The sequence below is a fragment of the Oenanthe melanoleuca genome, chromosome 21 (genome assembly GCF_029582105.1).
Source record: "Oenanthe melanoleuca isolate GR-GAL-2019-014 chromosome 21, OMel1.0, whole genome shotgun sequence".
Classification (NCBI taxonomy): domain Eukaryota; kingdom Metazoa; phylum Chordata; class Aves; order Passeriformes; family Muscicapidae; genus Oenanthe; species Oenanthe melanoleuca.
In genome coordinates this window covers 1143178-1154622 of record NC_079354.1, presented here as the reverse complement: position 1 = coordinate 1154622, position 11445 = coordinate 1143178, and the positions used below count along the sequence as shown (strand labels likewise).

The window sequence follows — 11445 nt, the reverse complement described above, 5'->3', positions numbered from 1 at the left end:
CGGACCACGAGGTTCTGGAATCACCCAAAACCAGGAAATCCATAAAATCCCAGCCCAGTTTGGGTTGGAAGGGACCTTAAAGTTCAATCCCATCCCATCCCATCCCATCCCATCCCATCCCATCCCATCCCATCCCATCCCATCCCATCCCATCCCATCCCATCCCATCCCATCCCATCCCATCCCATCCCATGGACATTTCCCGGGGCTTTGGGATGGAAATCTGGAGCTGTTTGCTGACACCCACGGGCAGCAGCACAAACTCAAACCGAGCTCGGGAGATTTTCTGCTGGGGGAGAGACAAATCCTTCAGGTGTTTCTTTGAGTCACCCTTTTAATGAAGCACCTCCACCCAGCACGTTTATTTTTTTTTTTTCCAGGAGGTGCTGGCAAAACACAGGTTAGTAACACATTAACAGAGCCCTTTGAAGAGCCCTGGTTTCGGTGCTGGTGGAGTTTCAGCAAGTGGGGATATAAATATAAATATAAATATAAATATAAATATAAATATAAATATAAATATAAATATAAATATAAATATAAATATAAATATAAATAATATAAATATAAATACAAATACAAATATAAATATAAATACAGAAATGCAACCTGGCAAGCCCCATGGTTTTATTTCAGAAATTCTATTCGGGTAAACAGTGTTCCTGCAGCTTTACACCAGCCTGGCTGAGAGTTGTTTCCCTTTCATCATTCTGTGCCCAGCAGAGCAATGCAGCGATCACATCATTCAATTAAACAATATCCTTCGATTGCCCAAAGGTCCGGGAGCAGCAGTTGGGAAACACTAATTTAATAACTTAATTATTATCATCTCAGCATTATTTAGCACTTAGGCAGGGCTCTGCTTTGGGATAACAAAATCCAAGGTTTATAATTTATTCTGATCTGAACTAATCGTGCAATCATGGGATTGGAATGGACCTTAAAGATCATCCCAGCGCTGCCAGGGACAGGGACAGGGACAGGACAGGGACAGGACAGGGACAGGGACAGGGACAGGGACAGGGACATGGGGATAGGGGACATGGACAGGGATGGGGACAGGGACAGGGATGGGGATGGGGAGAGGGATGGGGACAGGGACAGGACAGGGACAGGGACAGGGACAGGGACATGGGGACAGGGACAGGGACAATTCCCACCATCCCAGGCTGCTCCAGCCGCCAGGTTTGGGGCACCCACAGCTTCTCTGGAAAACCCGTGCCAGGGTCTCCCCACCCTCGCAGGGATATTTCTGCCCAATATCCACCAGAATTTCCCCTCTCTCGATCTGTAGCCGTTGTCCCCTCGGTCCTCCCCCGGCTGCTGCAGCCCCTCCATCCCCCGGGGTGTCCCGCAGCCTCCCCCCGCCCCAGTCTGAGCGTTCCCCCTGCCCCAGCCCGGTCCGTGGGACTAGCAGGGGTTAACAGCCTGGCTCTGCTTCACCGAACCTTTGCCCATGAATGCGGGGAGCGCCCTGGGACCGCGGGGCTCCCCAAAAATCAGCGCCCGCCCCCCGAGCCCCGAACCCGAACCCGAACACCCGAACCCCGAACACCGAACCCGAACCCCGAACCCCGAACCCGAACCCCGAACCCGAACCCGAACCCGAACCCGAACCCGAACCCGAACCCCGAACCCGAACCCCGAACCCGAACCCGAACCCCGAACCCGAACCCGAACCCGAACCCCGACCCCAAACCTGAACCCGAACCCGAACCCGAACCCCCGAACCCCGAACCTGAACCCGAACCCCGAGCCCCGAACACGTGGGGCTGCGGCAGAGGGGGCGGGGCCATGCAAATGAGAAGTGCTATATGCAAACGAAGGGCGTGGCAATGGTACTGCGGGATGCGGTAATAGGGGCGTGGTTATGGAAATGAGAGGCTGGTATGAAAATAAGGGGCGTGGCTACGCAATTACGGGTTTGTATATGGGCAGTGGGCGTGGTCTGCGCGTGGGCGGTGCCTGGGCCGCGGCGCGCGGGGTCCCGCCCAGAGCCCTCAGAGCCCTCAGAGCGCGGCGCGGCGGCGGCCGCAGAGACCGCGGCACCGGCACCGGCACCGGCACGGCCGCTCCGCTCCGCACCGCCGGCCCCTCCATCACCGCCCCCTCCGCCATGAACTCGCTGCTCTTCGGGGAGATGGCCCGCGCCTTCTCCCCCGCCGCCGCCGCCGCCTCCTCCTGCCCGCTGGGCCCCGGCGGCGGCGGCCCCGCGGCGGCCGGGGGGGGCCCGCCGGTGACGGCGGCGCTGCGGAACGACCTGGGCTCCAACATCCACCTGCTGAAGGGGCTGAACGTGCGGTTCCGCTGCTTCCTGGCCAAGGTGCACGAGCTGGAGCGGCGGAACCGGCTGCTGGAGAAGCAGCTGGCGGCCCAGCAGAGCGAGCGCGACCGGCGGCTGCGCTACAAGACCTTCTCCCGGGACCAGGCGGTGCAGACGGACGGCGGGACCCCGCCGCTGGTGCCGCCGCCGGGCCCGGGGCACGGGCCGCTGCCGTCGCCGCCGCACTACGGGCGCCTGCCCGGCACCATCTGGAGCTACACCCAGGTGCGGCGCACCGGCGGCGGCGGCCTGGAGACCGTGCAGGGCCCCGGCGTGTCCTGGGTGCACCCGGACGGGGTCGGGGTGCAGATCGACACCATCACCCCCGAGATCCGCGCCCTCTACAACGTGCTGGCCAAAGTCAAGCGGGAGCGCGACGAGTACAAGAGGAAGTGAGTGATGGGGGATGCGGGCGGTCGGCGCTGCACTGCGGGGAAACGGGGCCAGCCCTCGCCGGGAGCGCCCGGGGACAGCGCGGAGGACGCGGGCGCTGCGCTGCCCCTGCCCGGGGAGCGCTGCGGGCGGGGGATGAGCCCTGGGGGGCTTCTCTTTTTTGGGGGGTTGAACCTCATCTTGGTACCCTGAAAACTGCGGGATCCATCCTTGGGAGGATGGAGAGCCTGGATCTTGCAAGGAGCATTGTCAGCTTAACCTAAAAAAAAAAAAAAAAAAAATACATATATATATATACATATATATGTATACTTATTATACGTATTTCTTTTTTAGGAGGGAAATAATCCGTTATTAATATTGCATCGCATAGTTACTCCTAAATTTAGCTCGCCTTCATTTTTTTTGGTCTGATTACTCCAGTAGTCGGTTGTGTGTGTGCCAGCTCCCCGAAATTAGCTCAGCGCTGCAATATTTGGGTTGCAAATACTGCAGGGCAGGGTTTGCACTCCGGGGTGTTGCTCGGAATTAGCCAAAACAAAAGGCTTTGTGAGCCCCGCGGGGCTGGAGGTCTCCCTGGCCTGTGGGGTTGGAATGGTGATAGATGGATGGCGTTCCCTTGGATCGCTTGGCTGTGACAGAGATGGAGGCCAGAGGGGAAAAAAAATGTAGTTGGGCTTCTGCAGGGAGATTCCTGCATTGTCTGAGAGCTGCTGTCCTTCGGGGCTCTCTCCGCTGGACTTTGGGCAGATTTGGCCTTAAAACGCATTTCCTGCTCGCCCAGCCGGGCTTTTCCCTGCAGAGCCCGCTGAATCCCTTCTCATTTCCAGCAGTCCCTTCTCATTTGCAGCATTTCGTGGCCTGTGAGCGTGGCCGGGTCGCTGTGCCCAGGTTTGCAGACTGCAGTGAGCTCTCTGCACACCTTTTGTCAGAAGCTGAAATCAGCCGGCTCAGAGACATTTCCTGGGCACTTCGGCTGCTCCATGGGGATCCGGGCTCCTTGGGGCTCCTGGGGCTCCTGGGGCTCCTGGGGCTCGGTCCCTCTGGCCCTCGTGGCTGGAAAAAAGGACTCGGTCTGTGTTTGGCAGCCCGGAGTGGTGGCTGCCGTGGTGGCACCGGGTGGTTTTGGTTTCTGTGGAAAGGGAGGAGCAGAGGAAGCGGTGCTGGATGGTGTGTCACCAAAACTTGGGGCTGCTTCTCCTTTTCCATGGAGACTTGAGTTATTCCTGCTTCTGGGGAAGAGGAGACTCGTGGGCCTTCAGGTTCAGCCTTTCTGCTGATACTGAGTCGATTTTTCTGCTTTTCCTCACTTGTGTAAAGCACATTTTCCCCCCAGTCTGTGTTCTTGCACACTCAGAGAGTTGCATAAACCAGATAAATTCAGTGGAGGAGCAGAGGGGAACCTCAGATCTTATTCTTGCCCTTGAAAGAGATATTCCTTGTGGAAAAAAAAAAAAAAAAAGTGGTTAACACGTATCAACACATCTCATTCTGGTGGTGTTGTATCTCCAATGTGGGTTTTATGGATGCTCATTACTCTGGAACTGGAATTGGTCACTGTTCTGTGGCCTTCAGTCCCACATGGACAGCACACCCTCGTTTTTTGGGGGATTGGTTTTTCCTCTGGGGTGCTGAGCTGCCTTGTGCTGTTTGAATTTCCTGTGAAGCAGCTGGTTTGGTGCTGTGAGCTCTGGGTGCTGCAGGGTTTGTGAGCCATCCTGCAGGGCTGGGATGGAGTTTGGGCTGGGCTGGGCCCTCTGTGTGTGTGTGTGTCAGTGCTAAATGCACTTCTGGGGTTCCCTTGTCTTGCTGGGATCCCTTGGATGCTCCAGATGGAACAGGAGCCTTGATGGGGCTTGTGGAGAGCTGGGCATAAGCACAGGCTCCCAGCCCAGATGTGTGACCAGGAAAAAAGAGAAAGAAAGGGAAAGGAATTGGAAAGAAAAGGAGAAGAGCCTTTTATTGCTGAATCTGAGAGCCAGCAGAGCCTTTGTGGAGCAGCCAGGCCTTGTAACCTCACCCAGGAGCCACCAGCCCACAGCCAAGGATCCTTAAGCAGACTGTGATAATTCCATTTATTTCCTGGGGCAAGGGAGGCTTTTTCCCCTGCTCAGGGTGGCCACTTGGCCAAGGAGGTTGTGGCTACCAAGTGGTTGTGGTGTGAAGTGTTTGGCTGTGAGGAAAAGCCAGGCAGGGGATGGGACCCTGGGGCAGTGCTGGGTGTCCAGGGCTCACTCACCTCCATGGCTCTGCTGCTGCTGAAGGAAAACTCACTCGTGTCCCACCTGGGAACTGGACAGTGCAGGGGTGGAATCCAGAGGGGAAATGATCCCTTTTGTTTCCTTTCTTTTAAAGGAAAAGTAGCCTTGCTGCTGTGGAACAGCAGTGGGAGATCATCCAGGATATTCTTTCCAATGAAATTCTACCTGGGCAACTTCTAGGATTAGCAATGGCTTCATTTGGGGGAAATGTGTTTAATTTCTTTGTTCCATTCCCTAAAATAATTTTCATTGGATGTTGTAGCACAACAAAGTGGAGCTCTGAGAGGACTCAGTCAGTCAAGCACACAGATCATGTTTTACCTTGGCTTTTGTTTGTGTCTGAAGCAAAATGTTCCCTCTGAGGAGCCCAGCAGATATTTCAGTCCAAAACTGCTTTTGCTTTTTTCCTCCAGGTGATGATATTTTACCCAAATGATGTAGAAATTTGCATCTTTTCTACTTACTGTGCTGCCTTAATCTCATCTTTTTTAGCAATGATGAGGATTTTACACAAGATTATGACTTCAGTGAGAGAGTTAACAACTGGAGCAGTTTTAAAGGGAAAATGAAGTTAAATTAATTTTATTTTTTTCGAGCTATGTTTGCATTTAGAAGAGCTTTTTGCCATAGATATGACTCCAAAACAGTTGATTTATTATCTATCAGATCTTCTGTAATTTTTATCTATTGTACCCTTTCATCAGGAAAAATCAAAATTGTCTTTCTGCAAAATTGCACTTTTGCAGTAAAGCAGCTCAATAAAAAATATTTTCAGTTAATGGAAAATGGAGCAGAGTCACATTTTTAAGTTTAAAGCACTCAGGTGAAGAGATTTTTTTTTCTGGACAGAATAATGATAATGATAATAATAATAATAATAATAATAATAATAATAATAATAATAATAATAATAATAATAATAATAATCCGTGGTGCTTTGAGGTGAGGCTGAGCAGGGCTGGAATTCAGGATTCTGGATCCATGGGGGGTGCAGGGGTTTGGCTCCTCCCTGGCTGAGCTTTGGGGTTGATCCCCTTGGGTTATTCAGGAGAAAAATCTGGGGGTGAGCCCAGCCCTGGCCTGGCTGCATTTTGGGGTCTTTGTCCTGGTTTGGGGACACTGGGGAGCCTCAGCAGCTCTGGTGGCACCTCTGGGGAGAAGCAGCAGGATTCTCCCCAGGTAGTTAAATCCAGTTAGTGACTGCCCAGGGGAGGGGGATGCCCAGGACGGGTCCCAGCCCCGGCCCCTGGGCTGAGGTGTCACCTCCCCGAGGTCCCTGGGGGAGCTGGCACAGCCCTGAGAGCTGGGACAGTGACAGTGCTGCTGTGACTGTGACAGTGCTGCTGTGACAGTGACAGTGCTGCTGTGACTGTGACAGTGACAGTGACAGTGCTGCTGTGACAGTGACAGTGCTGCTGTAACTGTGACAGTGACAATACTGGTGTGACAGTGCTGCTGTGACAGTGACAGTGACAATACTGGTGTGACAGTGCTGCTGTGGCAGTGGCGGTGACAATCCCATAGTGACAATGCAGCTGTGACAGTGGCAGTCCTGCTGTGACTGTGACAGTGGCAGTGGCAGTGCCAGTCCTGCTGTGACAGTGACAATGACAGTGACAGTGGCAGTCCTGCAGTGACAGTGGCAGTGGCAGTGCTGCTGTGATAGTGGCAGTCCCAGTGTGACAGTGGCAGTGCCAGTCCTGCTGTGACAGTGACAGTGGCAGTCCTGCAGTGACAGTGGCAGTGGCAGTGCCAGTCCTGCTGTGACAATGACAGTGACAGTGACAGTGCCAGTCCTGCAGTGGCAGTGCCAGTCCTGCTGTGACAATGACAGTGACAGTGGCAGTGCCAGTCCTGCTGTGGCAGTGACAATGACAGTGGCAGTGGCAGTGCCAGTCCTGCTGTGACAGTGACAATGACAGTGACAGTGGCAGTCCTGCAGTGACAGTGGCAGTGGCAGTGCCAGTCCTGCTGTGGCAGTGACAGTGACAGTGGCAGTCACTCTGTGACAGTGGCAGTGCCAGTCCTGCTGTGACAGTGACAGTGACAGTGGCAGTCCTGCAGTGACAGTGGCAGTGGCAGTGCCAGTCCTACAGTGGCAGTGGCAGTGCCAGTCCTGCTGTGACAATGACAGTGACAGTGACAGTGCCAGTCCTACAGTGGCAGTGGCAGTCCTGCTGTGACAGTGGCAGTGACAGTGGCAGTGGCAGTGCCAGTCCTGCAGTGACAGTGGCAGTGGCAGTGCCAGTCCTGCTGTGACAGTGACAGTGACAGTGGCAGTGGCAGTGCCAGTCCTGCAGTGACAGTGGCAGTGGCAGTGCCAGTCCTGCTGTGACAGTGACAGTGACAGTGGCAGTGGCAGTGCCAGTCCTGCAGTGACAGTGGCAGTGGCAGTGCCAGTCCTGCTGTGACAGTGACAGTGGCAGTGGCAGTGCCAGTCCTGCAGTGACAGTGGCAGTGGCAGTGCCAGCCGTGCTGCTGGCCCCTGCACTCCTCCTGCAGCCGTTCCCTGCTGCTCTCCCCAGCCCTTGCACACATTTGTATTTTTTGTATATTTATGGTTCCACGATTACTCTTAATTGCTGCAGATATTGAGTCTGCCAGATGTTGGTTGTCTTTTCCAGCAGGGGCTTAGCTGGTACTAAGAGCTGAACTGGAAATAATTGTTTTACCTCAGGATGGTATTTCACTGGGAAGATTAATAAAGTCCACTTGGAAAAGAGATTATCTTAAATTTGCTGCAGCTGGGAAGGACAAAGATTATCATTGTCAGAGGCAGCGCGCGTCAAAACTCACTGGGGCTTGTTTTTTTTAGAGAAGGGAACTTAATAAAAATGTGCTTAAGATAAGCCCTGGAGGAATGTCTGAGAACTTTTAAGGCTAAAATATCAGCAGTAACAAGATGCAAATGTTCTGCATAGACCCAATCAAAAACAAATAATTTTTTCATCCCCCTGGAGGAATGTAAGCAGCGTGGCAGACCTGTCCCTGCCTCGATTGGTCACAGGGCTGGCAGCAACAATCTCTGTGGAAAGCCACCTCTTTAATTCTGCTAGTCCTGCTTTTCTTTTTTCTGTTTTAGAGGGATAATTATTTTTCAATGTGGCTTTTCACAGAAATTCCGGATTTTCCACCGCTTCCAGAGCAGCCTGGTCCGGGGGATTTTTGGCTGCCCCTTACAAGATGTGAAGTTTGATATTAAATGCTGGCTCTGGTGAAACCTGAGACTCAGGCTTGAAAAGCCCCTTTTTCCCTGGGCTGGGAGAACGTCAGTTTTCCTTGTGGAGAAGGGATAAAATTGCCTGATGTGAAAAAGACTTGGCTGTGTGGCACAAGTATCCAGTTGTAATTGCTGGGTGGAAAGTGGCACTGCTTGTAATAGTAATATTTCTTTAAATAATTCCAACTTTCCTTCTGAAATGCTGCTGCAGAGACACACATTTAGGGTACACCAAGGGTGTCTGGAGCACTCTCACAAATCTCAGGTTTATTTTTTTTTTTTCCTCATAATAGAGCTGGAAACTGGGACTTTGGGTTGTAGGGATGGAGGAGAAGGTTTGTTTCCCTTTGATCCTGATTTCTAGCAGTGCTCCACAGTGGGGTTGGGGCTGTGCTTGGAATATTTAATAGACAAATCTCTGTTGGGTCTTCAGCTGGTTTGTAATGGGAGGGCTGAGGGTGTCATGACTGACTTGAAGGAGCTGCTGTTATTCTGAACTTTATCTTTAAATAAGAATTGAAATAATGAATTTGTAGATGAACTAAGTGGGGAGAGAAGTCCCCCCCTCATGTTGTGGTTGGAGTTTTAGAGAAACTGGGGCTGCCACATTCCTCGAGGAGAAGCTTCCCCTGCTGCAAGAGAACCACAGGGCTGTGTGTGTGTATTTTGAATTTACCTTTTGATTCCTCCTGTGACTCACTCTGGGCTTTCTGAAGGCAATAAAACCCCAGATTTTCAGAGCACAGCTCAGAGCTGAGCAGGTCTGGGAGCAAACCCTGCAAACAGCTCAGATCTTAAACCCAAATAATCCCCCAGACGCTGCAGTGTGGGGCTGAGGTGGAAGCAAACACAGGACCCAGAGGTTTCCAGCTGTTTTTGTGGGTTTTGGAGCAGAGGTGCCTCTGGAGTGCTGGACTGGGAGCTGAGGGAAGCTCTGCACCCACCTCCAGCTCAGCAGCTGCTGTTTTGTGGCTCAGGGCTTGTGGTGCTGCTCTGCCAGCTCTTGGGTTGGTTTCCTGCATCTGCATTTCTCTGACTAAATTTACTTTTTTTCTGTGCTAGAAATACTCACAGGATGTTGTTTTTTGGCTCCTGCAGGGGCCCTGTGGGTCCCTTCCAGCTTGGAATATTCTGATTCTAAGTCTCCATCTTGGTGTTTAAAACCAGCTCTTTTATTTTGTTTTTTTTTTTTTTTTTTTTTTTTTTTTTTTTTTTTTTTTTTTTTTTTTTTTTTTTTTTTTTTGTTGGTGATTTACAGAGCTGATTTCAGGAAACTTGGGAAACTTTTCCCAGTGCTGTGGCAGGAAGTGGCAGCTGGGGGACACACACACATTTTTACCACTACTGCTTTGTTTAGAAAACATTTTAAAAAAGGAATTCTCAGCCGTGGTTTCAAAGGCCTGGGGTGTGTGGGAGCCTCTCCTGTGCCAGGAGTGCTGGGAGCAGGAATGGCATCAGCTGTGGCTGTGGGTGTCCTGCAGGATGGGAGGATGGCAGGGAATGGAGCTGGGTGTGCTGCAGGGTGGGAGGATGGCAGGGAATGGAGCTGGGTGTCCTGCAGGATGGCAGGGAATGGAGCTGGGTGTCCTGCAGGATGGCAGAGATTGGAGCTGGGTGTCCTGCAGGATGGGAGGATGTGAGGGAATGGAGCTGGGTGTCCTGCAGGATGGCAGGGAATGGAGCTGGGTGTGCTGCAGGATGGCAGGGAATGGAGCTGGGTGTGCTGCAGGATGGCAGGGAATGGAGCTGGGTGTCCTGCAGGATGTGAGGATGGCAGGGAATGGAGCTGGTTGTCCTGCAGGATGGGAGGGAATGGAGCTGGGTGTGCTGCAGGATGGCAGGGAATGGAGCTGGGTGTCCTGCAGGATGGGAGGGAATGGAGCTGGGTGTGCTGCAGGATGGCAGGGAATGGAGCTGGGTGTCCTGCAGGATGGGAGGATGGCAGAGAATGGAGCTGGGTGTCCTGCAGGATGGGAGGATGGCAGAGATTGGAGCTGGGTGTCCTGCAGCCTGGCAGCCTGGCAGAGAATGGAGCTCTGTGCCCACTAACAAGTGCCCAGCTCGTTAGGGAGCCAGGCCAGCATCACTCACAGCAGAGATCCCTGCAGCCCTTTGTTCCTGCATCCAGCCCTCCCCTCCATGTGACTCCTCTGGCTCCCTGTGTCCCACTTCCCCACAACCTGGTCACTTGGGTCCCTTTCCAGGGGGGTTTGGGACTCACTGAGTCACGTTGGCTCTTTGTGCCCCTGCTGCTCCTTCTCTCTGGGGCAGGTTCAGGTGTCCCTTTTTTGGCTTTTTCTGCCTGGAAAGCAGCATCCAGCTTTGGGATGGAATTTCCCTGTGTGTGATCAGAGCCTTGCAGCATTAAACCTTGCTGGGTTTAATCTTCAAGCTGATGCTCATTTCAGGGGGTTTGTACTGAATTTGCACTGAAAATAAGACTCAATGTTACAGCCTGCACCTCAGTTCTGTGTAACTTCCCAAATCTCCTGGTTCTGTGAACAAACTTTTTAAAATTTTAATTAAAAAAAAAATTAAAATTTACAAACTCTTAGGGATTGGGGAGCAGGTGGACTTCATGCAAAGCTCTGTGTTCTGTGGTTGTGGGCACTCAGAAGTGCCTGGGTTTATTTATCTGTGTGTGCACAGACATGAGCACCTGGAAAAGGGCTGGAAAACCTGACAGCTCCAAGATCCTGGACTGAAAAGAGGAAGAATGAACTTGCTCCTCTTCATGTGGGCAGGGGAGGTTGGTCATTTGCAGTGGCTCATCCAGCCAGGGGATGCTGAAGGAAGTGATGATTTACAGCAGGGCTGGACCCCCCTTCCCCTTAAATGCAGTGACTCAGGCTGGAATCTGAGATCAAAGGGATCCTGCCTCAGGACTGATTCCAAATCTCTGATTCCACTGGAAAATGTCTCTCTGCCTGTGGATTCTTACAGGTAAAATTTGTCTCTGAGGGGAGAAAATACAACTGTGCCTTTTTTTTTTTTTTTTTAATGAAGCTCTCTTTGTTACAGAGCAGAGAATTTACACTGAACAGGCCCATGTCAGTTCAGTCACAGAATTTGACCCTGATGAGTCAAATCTGATTAAATAGAAAACCAGGCACTGGTGTAAATTTACTGCATTCCATAAATTAGCAGGGGCATCATTAATATTGAATTGCAATGGGGATATTTTAATATCAATATTTAATATTTCAGTCAGCTGCTGTCATTAAAACTGCTACAAGAAATTCCCCCTC

General features: G+C 52.0%; 1 protein-coding gene across 1 annotated transcript in view; it reads left to right on the top strand.

Annotated features, from left to right (window-relative positions):
• Window positions 1–2021: 2021 nt before the first annotated feature.
• IFFO2 (intermediate filament family orphan 2) overlaps window positions 2022–11445 on the top strand; it is a 38905-nt gene continuing 29481 nt past the window's right edge. The window contains exon 1 of the mRNA XM_056508294.1: window positions 2022–2715. Coding sequence (XP_056364269.1) covers window positions 2117–2715 — 599 coding nt within the window. The 5' untranslated portion in view covers window positions 2022–2116. The remainder of the gene's footprint in view (window positions 2716–11445) is intronic.